The sequence below is a fragment of the Patella vulgata genome, chromosome 5 (assembly GCF_932274485.2).
Source record: "Patella vulgata chromosome 5, xgPatVulg1.2, whole genome shotgun sequence".
Taxonomy (NCBI): Eukaryota; Metazoa; Mollusca; class Gastropoda; family Patellidae; genus Patella; species Patella vulgata.
Genome location: NC_065883.2, coordinates 48,305,860 through 48,329,073, shown reverse-complemented (window position 1 = coordinate 48,329,073; position 23,214 = coordinate 48,305,860). Strand labels below are relative to the sequence as shown.

The 23,214-nt window shown below is 35.4% G+C and overlaps 1 protein-coding gene and 1 long non-coding RNA gene across 8 annotated transcripts in view; one reads left to right on the top strand and one right to left on the bottom strand.

Moving 5' to 3' along the window:
* The window catches only part of LOC126821204 (uncharacterized), a 163,188-nt gene that overhangs the window by 71,323 nt on the left and 68,651 nt on the right, over nt 1-23,214 (top strand). The window lies entirely within an intron of this gene.
* LOC126821157 (dipeptidyl peptidase 3) overlaps nt 1-23,214 on the bottom strand; it is a 183,136-nt gene that overhangs the window by 114,419 nt on the left and 45,503 nt on the right. For all 7 annotated transcript variants that reach the window (XM_056100758.1, XM_050549511.2, XM_050549513.2 and 4 more), the window contains 2 exons: nt 21,562-21,636; nt 19,753-19,849 (listed from right to left, as the gene is read on the bottom strand). In XM_056100758.1, coding sequence (XP_055956733.1) covers nt 19,753-19,849; nt 21,562-21,636 — 172 coding nt within the window. The remainder of the gene's footprint in view (nt 1-19,752; nt 19,850-21,561; nt 21,637-23,214) is intronic.

Below are 23,214 nucleotides of genomic sequence, written 5' to 3'. Positions count from 1 at the left end.
GTCCCCTGCTTTCTTCGAGATGCTGGAGACAATAACCACCCGATAAATACTTTGATGGGAATGCATCTTTAATTACTTTACAAAATCTATGTTGCTTTAACTCTTTAGAAGTCTGGTAGGATTCGGATCCGACACTTACCTACCCTAAATTTATATGTTGTTGGATAACTTTAAAATTAGAACCCCCCGGCTAATCATGCCTATTTTTAGTAGGCACCTGCCCACGGACCCCTACCGGCCACCCTCCAAATTTTATTAACCTACTACTCTGATTTATGGGCTTTTTCCATTGGGTACCAAAATTGACTTTTTTACTTTTTGTCCTGTTTTCAGGTGGATTATCACTATGCCCGACCCCTTCCAGAGGGGTGATTGGCATCAAATTTTCAGGGCAGGTACCTCAGTCAATTGCCCCTCGCTCAGCCAAATGTAGACCCCCTCGGGCCCATAGGGGCTAAGTATGGGCCGAAAATCGAAATATGCATGCCCGTATCCTCACAGTATCCGTATTTTCGTGGGTATCAGCCTGAAATTCACTGGGTACCTGCCCTAGAACCCTCCACAGGATTCCATAACCCTCACTTTCGATTCCAAACTCTGCAAGTCGAGCGGTGGCCATTTTCTCGAGGTTACCGAAGTGAATTTTTTTTTTCCTCAAAAATCGTAGAATGCTCCGATTTTAATTTTGAGACCTAGATTCGAACATGCAAGGGTCGAAAATGGAGGGATGGCCAAAATTTTTAATAGCTTAGACCATTTTGAAAAGAGTTATTTAGGATATTCAAGTGAAAACGTCTATTAGGGTTTGGATCCGACACTTTTGCCGGAGAACTTTAATAAACTGAGGAGGACTTAAAGACCACATAAGATTAAAAAAACTGGCATAATCATAATCACCGAATTATCGTTTTGCATTGTTATAGATTAGACATTTGTGATTGGAATATTTTAAGGTGAATTTAAAATGCCGTAGATCCATTTAAGGTGCCGTTGTTGAAATAGGCCCCGTGACAACTGAAGAAGACCTAGGCAATTCGCGCATTTACCGGTAATTTGGATAACCCCGTAATACTTGATATCCCAAACTATTCTCTATAAGTACAGAAATACAAATGGTGCCAGTCAATTGTCGATATATTCATTATTAGCCATATTATATATATTATATAATAATAATAACCATTTCTATACACAAAGAACAACTTTTATCGTAACTCCTATCGAAATTTAGGGTCGTCTGTCCAACTTCGTGGGTTTTCTCCGGGTCCTCCCACTGCTAAAGACCCCTACGCGCAAGCGAATTATGAAAATAAAATTGAACCATATGTTAGTCCCGAAATGACCCAGTTTGTGTCGAGTGGACGTTAAACCCCATTTCTCTCCATTCGAAATTCACAGCGAATATGGAATTTTTCGATGACCATGCATAGATTGCCCTCATTTCTCAGCCAATCAACGCTGGGAATCTTATTGCCATGTACTGTTCCATGCACTAGTAACTGAGGTTAAATTGCATGGGATTCATGGACATGAATATCAAATACACTTGATCATATGCAGAGTTCCTGGTGCCGTTTGGTGAGTTATTAAACTGTCAATGCAATTGTATTTTTGGACCGATATTCCTATTTGAGATTTTTTTTGTTTTACATTATTGTAGTTTGCAAATTTTGCACAAGGGAGACATTCCTCACAACACCGGCCATGGTGAATTGACGAAATCTCACGTTGATAAAAGAGATGAAGGTTTATTTTTAGCGACACTGACACGCATCACGGGCTAGGGTTAGGGTTGGGTTTGGTCAAAAAAATCGGGTTTGGTCCAGAAATTCTGATGTCATGTGCAATTCAAAGTGACTGACCCCTGTGAGGAATGTCTCCCCGGCATTCAACTTGTAGTTTGCAAGGGATTCCAAATGCTTACAAGCTGCAATGTTGTTTAAACTCCAGTCAACAAATAATACGAGGCTACTTGATTACAACAACACTAGCTAGCAATAAGTATTGGGTAAATAATAATTATAAACAACTGATGAGTAAAACTTAATTATTTTATACAATTAATATGTGTGTGTACGATTCTACCATTAGTTCATTCGTGGGTACTACGCACACGTTCCACCTAGATTGCTGTCTTTGATCTGGCCGGCGTAAAAAAGATAATTACCTAATCAGCATTCTTAATCCCACTAACAATCACTGCTAACACCGAGATGTAAAGTAATTTATGACCCCCAAGTCTGTATAACTTTAGTCGGATTGATTAATTAATGACAGATATTAACGAGACTACTTGTCATATTATTATCAGTACACAAAGATAGTTAGATGACCCTTCTCAATCTGTCTGTTATTCCATTTAGATGGTTACCAACAAATTTTATTTGTACTGTTAATTCTAAAGTAGGCCTATATTGAGATATTTTTTCGTATTTCATTTTTACGGTCTATTTCAGAGTAATGAAGTCAAATCCGCCGTATGATGATAACGGATCATCATTTACAAATCGCTTTTCAATCATGTTTGAATCAGGGAAATGAATTTATATAAGCCCCGGCTTGTTTTCAGATCCCAGATTTATATATTTTATATTTATATTATATAAATATTTAGTGAATAAAAAGTGTTAGGAAAAAAAAATGTTTGACTTCTATGATACATTTTTCATGACCACATCTTTTTACCCCTGTACTCTTTTACTCGGGGAAATTAGAACCACAATACTCTTTTGACGAAAATGTATCTCGAATCGACTGGACTGCACACGATGTAAGAGGGTATTAAAATTGCTGTCGTGAGAAACGAGAGCGACCGTACATTATGAAACAAATTCGAAATTGGTTCTTAAATTAAAATGAATTACAAAACAAATTATTCCGTAGTCAATTGTTTTATTTAATTAGGGGGATTAAGGAATCAGTCAGGCGTTAATGAGTACGCATGCCGGCTGTATATAGGTAATTAAGGAATAAACATTCTGAGGGGATTAAGAGTGTTTTCGATAATTGCAAAGTCGTTTTTACTGGAGGTCCATTTTTACGACTTTGAGTGAAGATAACTGAATTAATTTCAATCAGATTTGTGTGAACTTGCCGTACAAGTTGATATAGTAACCATTGGCTACACATATCCAAAAGTTCCCAAACTCGGATTCCATAACACCCACTTTAAATTTGGAAGTAATTTACAAAAGTTGTTGAAATTTGACAGCCTTTTTTGTTTGACTAATTTAACCCTTTCAACGCTAGACGTAAATCCACTGCCTGTGCTAGACCCTTTTTTGAGGAAAAAAGGGGGGTTGGAACTGAATGCCAAACAGTACTTATGGAAGCTTTTATGAAAAATCTTTTTGACTGTTGGGATGGGCATGAGGTTGGGCTAAGAGGGAAAAATAGAATTTTGGAAATTTGCATAATAATGTAGTCATGTGACGTCATGGCGGCCATTTTGGATTTCTCATTTCTCACTAAAGCTAACACGAAAACAAATTTTTCTCCATAAAATACTTATGAGATATTGTTTTTTTCACTGGATTTTGATAAAAATATATAAAATGAACAAAAATATCAATAGCAACCATGAACAATCCCTTAGCAAAAAGTCCTACAGAATAGCAGTGTAGAATTCTATAGAAAATCTATAGAGTTTTTTGGGGGGCGTGTCCCATGTTCTATAGGATAAAATTCTATGGTTTTCTACAGAATTTTTGGGGCCTGTAGGAAATAACGGCCCCAAATATTCTACAGATTCTGTAGCGCACATCCTATAGTTTTTCCTACAGATTTATGGCAAAATTTCTATAGGAAAATAATATAGTATTCTATAGGTTTTTTATTGCAATTTCTGTAGGAAATTCTACAGTTATGTATAGGAATGAATACTGTGGTATTCTGTAGTTTGGAAATTGGGCCACTATAGTTTTCTGTAGGAATGGGTACTATAGAATTCTATAGACTTTTTTTTATTAAATCTTATTTTGGGAATAAATATAGTTGGCCCATGATTTCTTCTAAATTGATAAGCTTATTTTTCTCTCATGGATTCTTCTAAATTGATAAGCTCATTTTTTCTCTGATGGATTAATCTGAATTCTGTTGATGATTCACCAGCCGGAACCATGAAAAGTTCTTTTCTTGGTAAAACTGAAATATAGGGAAAAGAATAGGTAATAAAGTTAAATAAATAACAAAATCACATAAATCTTATCTAATTAAAGTAATTTAATATTATTGTTAAGAAAGTAATAAAGTATACTTATCTTTCTATCTTTAATCGACTCTGTGAAAAAACACCACCATTCTCTTCAGTTTCTTGTTAATACTAAAGTTGTTATACACTGAATTTTTGAATTTTAAATTCAGCCAATGACCAAACAGATTTCAAGAGAGTACATTGGCTGTTAATTATAATTTGTCGACAGGTATTCACGGTTGACAGAATCTGAGTACAGAATCTGCTATATCATTAAAATCTAAATAAACTGTGTCTTTATTTCATTGACTTCTGAAGAATAATTTATTATCTGATATTTTTGTTGTGAACATCTACATTTACTGGCATTTTTTGGAGGGTGGGGTGGGGAATTCCTTTGAGTGTCAACATGTATCACTATTTCATTCATATTATATACACTATTTTATACTTTATATTTTATTTTTCGTGGTAAGCTTATTTTATTTTGTCATTTGGTATCACAATAAATTAGTATAGAACATTGTTTCTACAATATTATGTAGGAAACTATAGTAGGGTATTTGTTAAAATGGTTTAAGTACAGTATACATATAAATTCTTAGTTTTCAACAGAATGTCATAGACAACTATAGGAATATACTACTGACTTGAGACAATAAGTTAGTTCTATACAAAACTATAGTTTTTACCACCAAATCTATAGGAATCACAGCTGACACGAGAATACAAGTTAGTTCTATAGCAAACTATAGTTTTTAGCACAAAGGCTATAAAAAACTGAAGGATTACTCAACTGACTCGAGGATACAAGTTAGTTCTACAGAAAACTATTGCAGCACCAATGAATCTGTAGGTTTATTTTTTTTCCAATAGTTTCTTACAGTATTCTATAGAATTCTATAGGAAATTACACTTGGAAAATATTCATCTACCAATCCTACACAAAACTATAGTACATGTTTTTGAATCTATAGTCATGTGAATAAAACTACAGAATGAATTTGTTTTCCTGCAGCATTCTATAGCATTCTATAGAATCCCACAAATTTCTATAGAAATGTGTACTTTTTCTATAGGACTTTTTCATAAGGGATGCCACCACGAACACGCGCATCACGTCTCCCGCTGCCATGACCACGTGCGGATTGCAATACCTTGTTTTTACTTTCACTTTCATCCCCAAGTCCCATATCATTATCAATATAGTCAGTCAATAGATCTACACGTTCGGGACTCAGGAATTGCCTACGTCTTTTACGATCCAGCAGGCCAGCATTATTATCAACATCAGAATTATTGTCAGAAACTACTGCAGACACAGGGCTATCGTGTTCACATTGGGCTTGTTCATCATGCACGGGAGACATAGCTAGCCATGGGTGAAACGTCGCGCAACAAATCACACACTTCATAATACCAATCACTGTCCTGACTACTATCATTATCAAGTAACTGGAAACGAATTATGTGAATCACCCGCCTCGAAATTGTCCACGTTTTGGTCAGCAAGACGTCATTCACGACTTCGTCGAGAGTGCTTCATCTACGTTGTCACTATGCACTCTGCCATTTTACGGTTTGCCGCTTTGAAACACGTGGAAATATGTTCTAGTGTATAGAAAATACAATAGATGGCACTTGCAGTTACGGTACTAATTTTAGCGAGGGCTTTACTGAGTACACAGCAATACCGGGTACGCATATTTTACCGACGTTTTATAATACACGGTACTACCGGGTAGACGCAATGAAAGGGTTAAATAATATAAATTCATAGTGATAGGATCAAGGTCAGGTCTAAATATTAAGGCCACCTGCAGATTTCGTGAAAGTAGTAATATCTAAATAGGGTTAGGGTATGTGATTGTTGATGAGATTGTGGGTTAGGGTAAGGGTTAGCAGCAGCCCTGTCCACATCTTGTGACCTTGACGAAATCTGCAGGAGGCCTTAATAACTAGATCTAATCATCAGATGATAGCTTTTGTTATACAAATGTGCTGAAATTCAATAGAATTCTTTGTTTCACTAATTTAAATGATGCATATAAATTTCATTCAGATCGGATGATAACTTTTGTCATTCGAGTGTTCACAAGGTTCAAAGTGAAACAAGGACCATATATAGCAAATGGCAAATATAGATTTCATAAAGGTCAAATGATACTTTCATGATTCGAACGTTCACAAAGTTCAAAGTGAAAATTGGGTCATAACTCTAGAAGAAATTAACGGAAATTGCTGAAATTCAATAGGCCTCTTCGTTTCACTAACCTAGTGATGCCTATAAATTTCATACAGATCGGCAGATAACTTTTGATGTTAGAGCATTCCCAAGGTGCAGTTCGGATGATAACATTTGTCATTAGTGAGTTTACAAAAAAAAAGATAGGTTGCCAGGCAACAAAACATACGCCCACAGCAGCTAAATCGTCCGAGCGGTCATCAAGGGTTGTCGCATATTTATTCCTTTGTAGTTAACCTTAGCAAAAAGTCCTACAGAATACCAGTGTAGTATTGTATATAATTCTATAGAAAAACTATAGAGGTTTTTTTTTGGGGGGGGGGGGGGCGTGTCCCATTTTCTATAGGATAAAACTCTATAGTATTCTACAGAATTTTGGGGGCCTGTAGGAAATAAGGGCCCCAAATATTCTATAATTTCTGTAGCGCACATCCTATAGTTTTTCCTACAGATTTATGGCAAAATTTCTATAGGAAAATATTATAGTATTCTATAGGGTTTTTTTTTTATTGCACTTTCTGTAGGAAATTCTACAGTTATGTATAGGAATGAATACTGTAGTAGTCTGTAGTTTGAAAATTGGGCCACTATAGTTTTCTGTAGGAATGGGTACTATAGAATTCTATAGACTTTTTTTTATTAAATCTTATTTTGGGAATAAAACTATAGTTGGCCCATGATTTCTTCTAAATTAATAAGCTTATTTTTCTCTCATGGATTCTTCTAAATTGATAAGCTTATTTTTTCTCTTATGGATAAATCTGAATTCTGTTGATGATTCACCAGCCAGAACCATGAAAAGTTTTTTTTCTTGGTATAACTGAAATATAAGGAAAAGAATAGGTAATAAAGTGAAATAAATAACAAAATCACATAAATCTTATCTAATTAAAGTAATTTAATATTATTGTTAAGAAAGTAATAAAGTATACTTATCTTTCTATCTTTAATCGAATCTGTGAAAAAAATAGCACCATTCTCTTCAGTTTCTTGTTAATACTAACATATTAAGTTGTTATACAATGAATTTTTGAATTTAAAATTAAGCCAATGGCCAAACAGATTTCAAGAGAGTACATTGGCTGTTAATTATAATTTGTTGACAAGTATAAACGGCTGACCTGGTGACTTGAACAAATTATATAATTTGAGTACAGAATCTGCTATAGTCATTAACCCTTTCACTGCGTATACCCGGTAGTACCGGGTATTATAAAATGTCGGTAAAATGCGCGTACCCGGTATTACCGTGTACTCAGTAAAGCCCTCGCTAAAATTAGTACCGTAACTGCAAGTGCCATCTATTGTATTTTCTATACACTAGAACATATTTCCACGTGTTTCAAAGCGGCAAACCGTAAAATGGCGGAGTGCATAGTGACAACGTAGACGATGCACTCTCGACGAAGTCGTGAATGACGTCTTGCTGACCAACACGTGGACAATTTCGAGGCGGGTGATACACATAATTTGTTTCCAGTTACTTGATAATGATAGTAGTCAGGACAGTGATTGGTATTATGAAGTGTGTGATTTGTTGCGCGACGTTCCGCCCATGGCTAGCTATGTCTCCCGTGCATGATGAACAAGCCCAATGTGAACACGATAGCCCTGTGTCTGCAGTAGATTCTGACAATAATTCTGATGTTGATAATAATGCTGGCCTGCTGGATCATAGAAGACGTAGGCAATTCCTGAGTCCCGAACGTGTAGATCTATTGACTGACTATACTGATAATGATATGGGACTTGGAGATGAAAGTGAAAGTAAAAACAAGGTATTGCAATCCGCACGTGGTCATGGCAGCTGGAGATTTGATGCGCGTGTTTGTGCCGGCATTGCTCATGGCTGCTATTGATATTTTTGTTCATTTTATATATCTTTATCAAAATCCAGTGAAAAAAACAATATCTTTTAAGTATTTCATGGAGAAAAATTTGTTTTCGTGTTAGCTTTAGTGAGAAATGAGAAATCCAAAATGGCCGCCATGACGTCACGTAACTACATTATTATGCAAATTTCCAAAATTCTATTTTTTCCTCTTAGCCCAACCTCATGCCCATTCCAACAGACAAAAAGATTTTTCATAAAAGCTTCCATAAGTACTGCTTGGCATTCAGTTCCAACCTCCCTTTTTTCCTCAAAAAAGGGTCTAGCTCAGGCAGTGGATTTACGTCTAGCATTGAAAGGGTTAAGATCTAACTAGCAGGATCAAATAACAGTCAGACTGCTGTGTTCTAAATAAACTTTGTCTTTATTTCATTGACTTATCTGAAGAATAATTTATTATCTGATATTTTTTTTGTGAAGATCTACATTTACTGGCATTTTTTGGAGGGTGGGTGGGGAATTCCTTTGAGTGTCAACATGTATCACTATTTCATTCATATTATATACACTATTTTATACTTAATATTTTATTTTTCGTGGTAAGCTTATTTTAGTTTGTCATTTGGTATCACAATAAATTAAGGAAAACCGTATCCAGGAAAATTATGTTGGAAAAGTTTACATAATTCACACAAGTGCCTCACTAAATTCTGTTGTAAACTATAGTATGAATAAAAGACATCACCAATTTATGAAATCTATAGTATAGAACATTGTTTCTACATTATTATGTAGGAAACTATAGTAGGCTATTTGTTAAAATGGTTTAAGTACAGTATACATATAAATTCTACAGAAAACTATAGAAGGCTCATGCATTATATTTTTCTCCACAAAATCTATAGAAAAAAATGTCAGAATGTCATAGAAAACTATAGGATCACACAACTGACTTGAGACAATAAGTCAGTTCTATAGAAAACTATAGTTTTTACCACCAAATCTATAAGAACGGCAGCTGACATGAGAATACAAGTTAGTTTTATAGCAAACTATAGTTTTTACCACAAATGCTGTAGAAAACTGAAGGATTACTCAAATGACTCGAGGATACAGGTTCTATAGAAAACTATAGCAGCACCAATGAATCTGTAGGTTTATTTTTTTTCCAATAGTTTCTTACAGTATTCTATAGAATTCTGTAGGAAATTACACTTGGAAAATATTCATCTATCAATCCTACACAAAACTATAGTACATGTTTTTGAATCTATAGTCATGTGAATAAAACTACAGAATGAATTTGTTTTCCTGCAGCATTCTATAGCATTCTATAGAATCCCACAAATTTCTATAGAAACCTGTACTTTTTCTATAGGACTTTTTTTATAAGGGTAATTGGGGGCCTTTACAAGACAGTTCCATACAGATCAGATTATAAATTATTGACGGAAATTGCTGAAATTCAATAGACCTGTTTCACAAATTTAAATGATACATATAAATTTCATACATATCGGATGATAACTATCATCAATCAAGCATTAACAAAGTTTAACAAAGTGAAACAAGGGCAATAACTCTAGAAATAATTATTGTAAATTGCTGAAATTCAATAGGCTTTTTCGTTTCACTAATTTAAATCATGCATATAAATTTCACAAAGATCAAGTGATAACTTTTTGCCTTGGAGCGTTCACAAGGATCAATAAAGTGAAACAAGGGCCATAACTCTAGACGTAATAAACGAAAATTGCTGAAATTCAATAGGCTTCTCCGTTTCACTAATCTAAATAATGCATATAAATTTCACAAAGATCGAATGATAACTTTTGGCATTGGAGCGTTCACAAGGTTCAATAAAGTGAAACAAGGGCCATAACTCTAGACCAAATAAACGGAAATTGCTGAAATTCAATAGGATTCTTCGTTTCACCAATTTAAATAATGCATGTAAATTTCAGGAAGATCGGATGATAACTTTTGACGTTAGAGCGTTCACAAGGATCAATAAAGTGAAACAAGGGCCATAACTCTAGACGTAATAAACAGGAATTGCTGAAATTCAATAGGCTTCTTCGTTTCAGCAATCTAAAAAATGCATATAAATTTCAGAAAGATCGGATGATAACCTTTTGCGTTAGAGCGTTCACAAGGATCAATAAAGTGAAACAAGGGCCATAACTCTAGACGTAATAAACGGAAATTGCTGAAATTCAATAGGCTTCTCCGTTTCACTAATCTAAATAAAGCATATAAATTTCACAAAGATCGAATGATAACTTTTGGCGTTAAAGCGTTCACAAGGTTCAATAAAGTGAAACAAGGGCCATAACTCTAGACGTAATAAACGGAAATTGCTGAAATTCAATAGGATTCTTCGTTTCACTAATTTAAATAATGCATGTAAATTTCAGAAAGATTGGATGATAACTTTTGGAGTTAGAGCGTTCACAAGGTTCAATAAAGTGAAACAAGGGCCATAGGCTTCTTTGTTTCACTAACTCAAATATTACATATAAATTTCACAAAGATCACAGAAATTATTGAAATTAAATAAGGTTCTTCATCTCACTAATGTTAACAACATATATCAATTTTAAAACAATTGGATGATAACTTTTGGCGTTAGAGCGTGGACGATGGACGGACGGACCAACAGACGGACGGACGGGGGCGACGGCAATATACGTCTACATTTCAATGTGGGCGTATAAAAAGGTTCAAGAAATTGAAACAAGGACCATAACTCTTGATGTAATAAACAGAAATTGCTGAAATTCAATCGGCTTCTTTGTTTCACTATTTCAAATGATGCATATAAATTTCATACAGATCGGATGATAACTTTTGCCATTAGGGCATTCACAGGGTTTGACAAAGTGATCCAAGGGGCATAACAAGTGTTCTTAATCCATTTTGAAACGAACCAGCCAGAATTGGGTCAAATGAGGTCCCGTAGGAAATGGGTTAATTATAAGCTCAATTATATTCTCTTTAATATAACTAGACTTCAACATAATAATTCTTGGTAATTTGTTATGGAGAATGTCGTATTTCAATGTAAGTTATTATCACAAAAATAACAACAGGTACACCTTTTGAAAATTTTCCATATTCACCAGCTTTTGAAGTTCTCGTCAGTAATATTCCAGAATAAATTACTGTCTTTGTTTATTCGATGAAACGAGAAGTTTCATAAGTCTATGATCTAAATTATTAGCATTTTCTACTATTGCCAGTATCAGAAAATGCAGTAGCCAAAATAAACTGATACGGCACCATGGCATTTCTTCATAACACAATTTGTAGTTTTTTGTCTATCAAGTAACTAGTCACGTAACTTGCAGAAGTTTTTATTCATTCATCGATGAAAGACAACGGTACAATTGTCACGTGACAACCATAATTGAAATTGCTTTAAAATAAACATTCTGTTCCATTATGATATATAGCCTTCAATAAAGATAGGTTGCCAGGCAACAAAACATACGCCCACAGCAGCTAAATCGTCAAGGCGGTCAACAAGGGTTGTCACATATTTATTCTTTTGTAGGTAATTTGGGGAATTTAATAGAAAATTTCATACAGATGACATTATAATTTTTCGTCGTTTGAGGGTTCACAAGGTTCTAAAAACTAAAACAAGGGCCGTAACTCCGGAAGTAAACTACAGAAATTGTTGAAATTCAACAAGCTTTTTCGTTTTACTAATTCAAATAATGCATATAAATTTCATACAGGTCGGATGATAACTTTTGTAGTTCGAACGTTCACAAGGTTCAACAAAGAAAAACATGGGCCATAACTCTAGAAGTAATTGACGGAAATTGCTGACATTCAATAGGCTTCTTTATTTCACTAATTTAAATGATGCATATGAATTTCATACAGATTTTGTGATAACTTTTGTTGTTGAAGTGTTCATGAGTTTCAATAAAGTGAAACATGGGCTATAACTCTAAATGTAATTAACAAAAATTTTCTGAAACTCAATAGGCTTGTTTGTTTTACTAATTTAAACGGTACAACAAAGTGAAACTCAATAGGCTTCTTCGTTTCACTAATTTAAATGTTACATATCAATTTCAAATAGATTGGATGATAACTGTTGTCATTAGAGCGTTCACAAGATTTAACAAAGTGAAACAAGGGCCATAACTCTAGATGTAATTAACGGAAATTGCTGAAATTTAAGTGATGCCTATAAATTTCATACAGATCGGTTGATAACTTTTCACAAGGTGCAACAAAGTGAAACAAGGGCCATAACTCCAGAAGAAATTAACGGAAGTTCTTGAAATTAAATAGGCTTCTTCATCTCACTAATGAAAACAACATATATCAATTTCAAAACAATCAGATGATAAATGTAGTCTGTAGAGTGTTCACAAGAAATTGTGGACGAAGGACGGACGGACGGACCGACAGACGGACGGACAGAAGGACAGGGGAGACGGCAATATACGACCACATTTCCATGTGGGCGTATAAAAAGGCATATCATTTTTTTTTTTTAAATATCGTTGTTTTTATGTAGCTTTCATTTAAACAAGCCAACAGAAAGGCGGGGGACAATAAATGAAAAATATCAATCTAAGACTATAGGCCGTGGACTGGGCAAGATTATATGGCTCAGATCTTTACTCTCGTTAAAACGCCTGGGGCTGCCTTTCCAATTTTTGGAATTGATAGATACAGCAAAAATGATGTTAACTAACACACTTCACATGTCGCTGAAAGTGTGTATAATATTTATAACATTATCGGAATAAGAATTATATATTTTCTCACCACAACACAAAGTTGCTACACGGTCAAGTAATTGACTAATGAAACCCGTTGGATTGCGGCATGTGATTAGTCACGTGATCATTGTTTATAAACAGTGTCGTGATCGGTTTGACTAAAATAACTATGTTTTACGGCTGGTTATTGCCATTTTAGGGTTTGTGGAAACGGTGTTTCAACAAGGATTGGTAAGAAATGGATTCAGGATAATCAGGCACACATGAAACAGTTGAAACGTCGAATTTGAACTTCAAACTCAGTGCAAATAGCGTCATTACGGTATTATCTATGCGTACACTCACAGATAAGATAATCATGCAGTTTCAATAATTGTTGGGGAAGGCCTGGGGACATATGGCTCAGAGCTATAATACATTATTTATTTTACTTTTTTTTTTTTTTCACTCAGCTGAAAATTCATATTTCAACGGCTTTTTACTAGCTTGAATCTGAATATTGCAGAAAAATTAGCTCTTAGCTGAGTAAAACAAGTTTTTGTGGCTGGCCCATGGGCTAGGAAAGGGGTCAAATGAACCTGTGAGTCCCCAAATTATCATTTCCATCAGGCCTCTATACTAAAATTTAGTTTCTCATCATTTTGCAAAATATGTTGGGGCATGGCAAACCAAGATAAATAGATTGATGAATGTTCAATTAACCACAGGTTATTGCTCGTGTCTAAGATTGACAGGCAAAACAATGCTACATGTAGGTGAAAAGAATATAGCAATTGACATCCCCTAAAGGCAATGCACAAAATAAGACCCAAAATATTGTTAATTTTGTATTTATTAACAAGCCCAACAGTCACAACAATAACAATGCATAATAGTTTGAAGGTCTCAAATCATTTGTTCAAAAAATCTTATGTAGACAAAAATTGAAGGACATGTATGTATATAGTCTATTGCTCTTAAAAGCACTTTGAGCATGCTTATGGGTGATTTGGTGCTCAAGAACTGGACATTTATTATTATTGCATGTTCATATTGCTCAATCAGGAAGCTTAAGATCAATATTCATCAATATCATCATCTGATAAATCATCAGCATCAATTTCTGTCGTCGTAACCATAGTATTATTACAGTCCCTACATCCACAAAGATTGGTGCATGAGAGATTTTCAAGCCTACATGAACATCTTTTAGAGTTAATGGATCAAGTGTCATCCCTTTTATTGAAATGTCATTATCAGCTATATTCCACCCATGCTCTGACAGGAGTGGAGGGGAAATAACATTTTTCATAGATCGAAGCCTGATAGTTACATCTTTTGACATGTAAAACCAATGCATCTTTAGTTGTGTGGAGGTGTGGGGGGTGTTCAGAAGAAGTTTTTAAGCAGAATAATTTATATCTGGCACTGTCCACACTATTACCTTTCTGTATCTACAAATCACAAACAAATTCTTTAAAGTGATGAGGGTTTCATCGAGGATGAAACTACTTCCAAGTTTTATGAAGGCCTGATCGTATTTCTGATTCCTAATCATTACTTCATAAGGCTTTTTCTAGCCTTTTCCTTGGAAGCAGCTTTTTGAATCACAGCCAGTGAATGTATGAAGTCCAACCAAGGCCAATGAAATTTCACCCCCAAGTGAGTGAAAAACTTTCAGTAAAGTTAAATTTTCCACAATGTCCACAGTAACGGAAAGTAAAATGATTGCCACATATGTATCAAGGCTATTGATAACTATATCTATAAACATTAGAGTAGAAGCATGGTTAGCATGAAGAATAAGTTTCTGCCTCTTCATGAACCGAGTATAATTCAGAAACATTCTCTATATTTAGGACATCATTATCAGCACTTAATTTGGTACATAAATTTCAATGGGTAACATACATATTAATTAAACTTGGTGTAGAAGAATATATTTTGCCAAGGGCTTCCTTGTTTGTTCCATTACTAAGAAAACATGACCACTGCAGTGGAATGTTTTGGTCCTTGCTGTAAATTTTGACACACCTTTATTAGCTTGCCTACTGCACTCGGCATTCTTGATGCTTATAACTGGGTACTGATCCGCAACGAAATCAACTTGAGTTACATTGTGGTAGAAAATGTGACAAGTTGAGGGACTATTTTGGGTTTTGGGTGTTGCTGGTGCGGCCCTTTTCAAGGCTCTCTTTTCCAAATGTTAGACCCATTGCTTATCACAGCAGCGAGATAGCATTTGGAGTGGTAACCATAGATCTTCAATGGTTCTTCTTTTGAGCCTACAAAAAGTTAAAAATTACAGCTTCTTTGTGAATAAAGTTTATATTTTGAAAAAAAAATGCATGACCTAATTTTCAACATTTTACAGTATCTGGTCAGTATGAAATAGAATTCCTACAATATTAAAATAAGTTTAGATATTGCGTCAAACATTTATCTTCGACATGCCATTTTTATTTTATTTATTTTTTACCATTTGAAGACGGATTAATATAAGCTTTATATACTCAGCCAAATTAAAAACTTGACACTGATGAATTTCAACAAAATTTTTTTTCTGGTAAGTCAAATAAATTTTAAAGTGTTTCTAACGATAAAATTGTAAAGTCACGTGGATCACGTGACTTTTGAGCATATAAAGATGAAAAACCTGAAAAACACGTGCAAACACAAACTCGTGAGGTCAATCGATGCAAGTTTGCTTAAACTGAACACGCACACGTAACTTGAACTGGAAAAACAAATTAAAATTGTCATTTTCATCTTTATTAGAAAATGCCACGCCTTTCAAATGTAGAACGTCTACGTGCTATAGGTAGGCTCTATGCTGGTCAGTCTGTGGTCACTGTTGCAAGAGCCTTTAATTGTTCACGCCAGACAATAATTAATCTTAGAATGAGAGTGCTTCAAACTGGAACTATTGCCGACCGCCCAAGGGCGGGAGCGCCACATGTGACGTCACTCCAGGAAGATCAAGCAATATGATTACGTCATCTTAGAACCTCCACAAGTAGAGAGATGTTTGGTGGAAGGGTAACTGCACAAACTGTTCGAAATCGCTTGCAGGCTGCTGGTCTTCGAGCTCGGAGGCCCTATAATGGACCAATATTGACACCTCTTCATCGCCGTAACCGACTTGTGTGGGCCACAAGACACATAAGATTTACTCAAAGACAGTGGAATTCGGTTGTCTTTAGTGACGAATCTCGATTCACTTTGAGATTTGCCGATGGCAGGGTCCGAGTGTACCGCAGACGAGGTGAACGTTACGCTCAAGTATGCGTCAGAGAAGTTGACCGATTTGGTGGCGGCAGCGTCATGGTTTGGGGTTCTTTTTGTGCACATGGACGTTCTCCTCTTGTTGTTGTCCAAGGGAACTTAAATGCTGTCCAGTACAGGGATCAGATTTTGCAACCTGTTCTTCTTCCGTTTATGCAGAGACATGGGCCTGGACTAACGTTTCAACAAGACAATGCTCGACCCCATACAGCAATTGCTACCCAGAATTTTTTAAAAAATGCCGGTGTCCACGTCCTGGATTGGCCGTCGCTTAGCCCCGACCTTAATCCTATTGAACACATCTGGGACGAACTGGGTTGACGTGTTCGTCAGCAAGTGAATCCACCACTGACGTTGCAGGACCTTCAACATGCTCTTGCTGAGCAGTGGCGACGTCTTCCTCGGGTAGTGTTTACTAATGTTCTGAGATCCATGAGAAGACGTGTGGCAGTACGAGACGCTAGAGGAGGCCACAACCGTTACTAAACACTTTATTCCAATTGTTCTCCAAGTCTGTGAATTTCATTTTGGGGGGTACTATGACATCACGAACGTTATCGATGTCAAGGACTTTTGGTGAGACGTATTCTTGCTTTCTGTTGATGTCAAGGTCGTCTGTGCACAACATAACACTAAAATAGTTGCCTTAAACCAAATATTAAAACTCTAGTCCCAAAAATCCTGAGTGTCAAGTTTTTAATTTGGCTGAGTATAGTTTGTTTCCAAATCCATATAATTTATTACAGTGTATTTATTGTATATTTCATGCAATTATATATTAAATATTGTTTGAACCATAGACCTAAAGAATAAAATCAGTTGTCATTTCAGTGTAAGAGAGAGAAAGAGAGAAATGAGAATTATTGTAGGCCTACTTTACCTTCAAAAACATCACGATATGAAATGGCAATTTTCTACTCCTCTCCGTTGAGATTTTGCACTGAGAAGCGTAGTTCGCAACAGATTTCAACTGGCATCACTAAACTGAACTAATTTGCCTGGCTTCTTGATTGCTTGGTGGATAAAGCACTTCACAATTCGTTAAAACACAGGACAAAATAATCAAATGCGCGTCTTTGTTGATATTTACATCAGTGCCCGTAATGACGATTTTTCTGATTGCTGATTGGCTGAAATCCTGAGCCCAGGATTTATAGTTGCAAATTCTCCCAAACTTTTCACCGGCTACTGTTGTATCTTTCTTCTTAATGACTTCACCATTGTGTTTTCTAACGATACCGAAATCAAATAAGTAAAAGGAACAACGATAGTGTTTTTGTTAAACGTTTTTATGTAACAACAGTTACACAGTAGTCTACATTACAATATTTAAAATTAATATGTCTTTCTCTCCAACCCCAGTACTGTAAAAGTCTAACCAGCGTGAATAGACTCAGAAAACCACTACATCATGAAATGGTTGTCTAAAGAGCCCAATGCGAGTCTGACTATTCTAGCCCTCACTCTCTCTTTTGTCTGTGGTGTTTACATAAAAGACTGATAACAGCTAAATTCCAAATATGGAATGGACATGCACCCCACCCTTGATATCAATAGGGATTGTTACCTAATTTGGTCAACAAATATGATATATGTTTTATAACAAAGATAGGTTGCCAGGCAACGAAACATACGCCCACAGCAGCTAAATCGTCCGGGCAGTCAACAAGTGTTGTCGCATATTTTTACTTTTTTCGGTAATGAAACATTTATAATACACTAAAATCTGATTAAAAGTAACAACTCATGAAGTAATCATCAGAAAACCATTAGAATTTGTTTGGTTTTTATAAAGTTCTGCCCCATGCTAACGTTTAAAATACGAAACTTTAAATATTATGGATTTAGCTGTTCAAGTCATAAAAATTCATTGAAAATCAATATACTTGTTCGTCTCAAGATCTTAAACTCTGTGTATCAATTTGAAGTCAATTGGATGATAACTTTAGCCTCTAGAACATCACAAAATTTTTCAAAGTGATCAAGGGCCATAACTCTGGCAGTAATCATCATAAATCGCGGAAAAACAATCAGCTTCTTCATTTCATGGCCTTAAACACTGTATATAAATTTAAAGTCAATCGGATATTAACTTTAGCCTCTAGCGCCCCCACAAGATTTTTTGAAGTGATCAAGGGCCATAACTCTGGCAGTAATTATCGGAAATCGCTGAATATCAATAGACTTCTTTGTCTCATGACTTTAAACACTGTGTATAAATTTAAAGTCAATCGGATATGAAATTCAGCCTCTAGAGTGTCGACAAGATTTTTCAAAGCGATCAAGGGCCATAACTCTGGCAGTAATTACCAGAAATCGGTCAAAATCAATAGGCTTCTTCGTCTCATGACCTTAAACACTGTGTATAAATTTAAAGTCAATCGTATATTAACTTTAGCCTCTAGAGCGTCCACAAGATTTTTTGAAGTGATCAAGTGCCATAACTCTGGCAGTAATTATCAGAAATCGCTGAAAATCAATAGGCTTCTTCGTTTCATGGCCTTAAACACTGTATATAAATTTATAGTCAATCGGATATTAACTCTAGAGCCTCCACAAGATTTTTTGAAGTGATCAAGGGCCACAACTCTGGCAGTAATTATCGGAAATCGCTGAAAATCAATAGGTTTCTTCGTCTCATGACCTTAAACACTCATGACCTTCAAATATTGCCACTTTGAAAAAGATAGGTTGCCAGGCAACGAAACATTCTCCCACAGCAGCTATATCGTCCGGGCAGTTACCAAAAGTTCTCGCATATTTTTACTTTTAAATTTAAAGTCAATCGGATATTAACTTTAGCCTCTAGAGCATCCACAAGATTTTTCAAACTGATCAAGGGCCATAACTCTGGCAGTAATTATCGGAAATCATTGAAAATCAATAGGCTTCTTCGTCTCATGACCTTAAACACTGTGTATAAATTTAAAGTCAATCGAATATTAACTTTAGCCTTTGGGATAGGTACTGTCCTGACAGCGAAGTAAAACATGTGACCGCCCAATCTAGGCCAAACAAGAGTGACCCCCACCTGCCCTGGATCGTCACATCCGTTTATGTTATTTGCGGACATGGTTCACAACAGCGACGTCTACTGCAACAGCAATTCCTTGACGGCATCAGATCTCAGACCACAGTCCATAGACGCTTACGCGAACCATATTACGAACCAGGCGTCCTGTTAGCGCTGTTGTTTTGAAATATGCCAACACTGTCAAATCCAACTTCAATGGGTTCAGACACACAGCATATGGCCACAGCAACGCTGGAGAACAGTTTGGTTCAGCAATGAGTCACAGTTCCTGTTGCAACGAGGCAATGGTAGAGCGAGGGTATACCGACGATGAAATGTCACTATGGATTTCTTTTTTTGAAGAGTATATTTTTAACTGATAACCACGAAAGCTAACTAAAGGGGGCGACTACTCCTACAACGTTATTAGTGGATCCATCAACTATTTTATATTTTTACCTGAATTGTTAGATGATGCTAAACGAATTTCATAAACTGGTAAATTAGAGGATTTATCAGTAGTTTTGAATAATCGTGTATTGTATGCACTTATATTCTGAAAAGAAAGAAATGCAAAAAATGTATCTGCTTGCTAATTCTACCAAAGTTATGTGAACAAAGACAGGAGAGTGTGATAAATGACAGTTAACATCCACTTGGCTTGATAAAGACGGGAGAACCCTCATCGAAACATCGCTGAAATAAATCCTTTAAGTAACTTGTATCCCATACTATTGTGTCATGTGTTAACATTCACTTGGTATAGGTGATTTCAGAATTTACAAGATAGGTTGCCAGGCAACGAAACATACGCCTACATCAGCTAAATCGTCCGAGCGGTTGACAAGGGTTGTCGCATATTTATTCCTTTGTAGGTAATTGGGGCCTTTACAAGACAGTTCTATACACATCAGATTAGAAATTGTGTCGTTTGAGGCTTTACAAGGTTCTACAAACTGAAACAAGGGTCTCAACTCTGGAAGTAATCTACAGAAATTGTTGAAATTTGACAGGCTTTTTCGTTTTACTAATCTAAATAATGCATATAAATTTCATACAGATCACAAGGTTCCCAATCGCCATAACTCTAGAAATTATTGACGGAAATTGCTGAAATTCAATAGACCTATGTTTCACAATTTTAAATGATGCATATAAATTTCATACATATCGGATGATAACTTTCATCAATCAAGCATTAACAAGGTTTAACAAAGTGAAACAAGGGCCATAACCCTAGAAGTAATTATTGTAAATTGCTGAAATTCAATAGGCTTTGTGGTTTCACTAATTTGAATAATGCATATAAATTTCACAAAGATCCGATGATAACTTTTGGCGTTGGAGCGTTCACAAGGTTCAATAAAGTGAAAAGAGCCATAATTCTAGACGTAATAAACGGAAATTGCTGAAATTCAATAGGATTGTTCTTTTTACTAACTTAAATGGCACATATAAATTTCATACAGATCGGCAGTTAACTTTAGAGGTTAGAGCGTTCACAAAGTGCAACAAAGTGAAACAAGGGCCATAACTCTAGAAGTAATAAATGGAAAATTGCTGAAATTCAATAGGATTCTTCTCTTGACTAATTTAAATAACACATGTAAATTTCATACAGATCGGCAGAGCGTTAGAGCGTTCCCATGGTGCAACAAAGTGAAACAAAGGCCATAACACTAGAAGTAATTGACCGAAATTGCTGAAATTCAATAGGCTTCTTTGTTTCACTAATTTAAATCATGCATATAAATTTCACAAAGATCGGGTGATAACTTTTGGTGTTAGAGTGTTCACAAGGTTCAGTAAAGTTATACAAGGGCCATAACTCTAGGCGTAATAAGCAGAAATTGCTGAAATTTAATACGCTTCTTCGTTTCACTAATCTAAATTATGCATATAAATTTCAGAAAGATTGGATGATAACTTTTGGCGTTGGAGCGTTCACAAGGTTCAATAAAGTGAAACAAGGGCCATAACTCTAGATGTAATAAATTGGAATTATTGAAATTAAATAGGCTTCATCTCACTAATGTAAACAACATATATCAATTTTAAAACAGCTGGATGATAACTTTTGGCGTTAGAGCGTTCACAAGAAATTATGGATGATGGATGGATGGACGGACAGACGGACGAAAGGGGGCGACGACAATATACATCCACATTTCAATGTGGGCGTATAAAAATCATGGTATATTTTATTCCATTTTATTTAGCTGTGAATTAGATAAATATACTCTATCTGATGTTAAGTAGATATCTCACCATTTTATTTAGGAATTTCTGGGCAATCTCTGCATCTCTTTTATCACAATTTTCAGAAAAATAAGTTGTGGTTCCCTGTACAAGATATAATATATAATATAATATAATATAATATAATATAATATAATATAATATAATATAATATAATATAATATAATATAATATATAATATAATATATTATAATGCTAGTAAATCTTACCGGTATATGTCCACATCATTAAAGATGCATTATGTAAGAGCTAAATCCACCTAAATGCAGACCTTCCTTTTGGCCTCTTTTGATTTTCAACAGATTTAAACACATTTGACAGTTAAATATACATTATGCAAGAGCTAAATCTGCCTATTGCAGGTCTTTCTTTGGGCCTGAAATGTTATCTAAATTATTAATTAGACATTAATTAACTTATTCAGACAATAATCAACCCTCGATGGCATCGCTAGGCTGCGATGTTTATTGGATTAAGTTCCAATTTGCTGTTCGACATGAAATGGATAATTGAGACTATGTATTTTTATCCTACCGACTACAGTAATAATGATCAAGGCTAGGCCAAAAATTCAATCGCTAAAATCTCGGTTCATAGTGAATCAATTTGACTGATATTTTCAGCAAATTCCTTTTACAGTATCTAGTTTATAAGAGCGTGTCTGCGAGAACACCATGCAGAAGGTGCTAAGGCTTCAATCACAGATTTTGACCAAATTTGGTTTATAAGTTGGGATAGTCCCAAAACACATAAATATGCAATATCAGATAAATCTTTCAATTCCTGACTGAGAAAATTGAAAAAACATATTTCATATTGTGAAATTGCCCAAATCCGTCTTTTCTCAAATACCAAGTTTGGCAAGTCCTCACACCTTTACTATACGTAGCAAAAAGACCAAACTCACACAGTTTGTAGATGACCTAGTGCGGTTACCACAAAATTAATTTCAGACGATCAGTATACGGACTGGATATCAAAGCCTATCTAAATTCCCCATTTTTCGTCACCCAAAGTTTGACGCCCTATAGCTACTTCTTTCATGGTGGGTTAGGTTTAAAAAAATTATGTTCTCGTGAACAAGCAACTTCCCAACATTTGATACAAAAAATAAAAATGACCGGAATCGACTTGACAAAAACTAGGTAAAGGAAACAATAACCCATGAAATTAACCTGTAATTTCCCTATTTTTGAGATAACTGTAGTCGATAAAAAAAAAAAACTTAACAATATTTTTTCTTTTCATTCATATGGTGTTTGCTACCAGTCCTAAAATACATTAGTATCTGTTTTATAAAAATGTCTTGAAAAAATACTTTAAAAGGCCTGTAAATCGTTCATGGTCCATCTGGCGCCGACGGGAATTTGCTTCCACAGTTGTCCACGAGCTTCCATTGGAGTATCGACGTGCTCAATGAAATGATCTTAACAAAACATATCCATTACTCTCAAGTAGACATTATTTTAAATAAAATAATCCAAACAAAAATGAAAAATTCACCTAAAATTGAGATTCAAACCATCAACCCGCATGATTGCCTACGACCCACCCACCGAGTTGCTTGTCCCAGGGGCCCAAGGTCCATGTCGCGGGCCCTGTTCAGGGGATTTGCCTTGGGCCTCTCTTATTCTAAATCCGGCCCTGACGGTGTAGCTGACG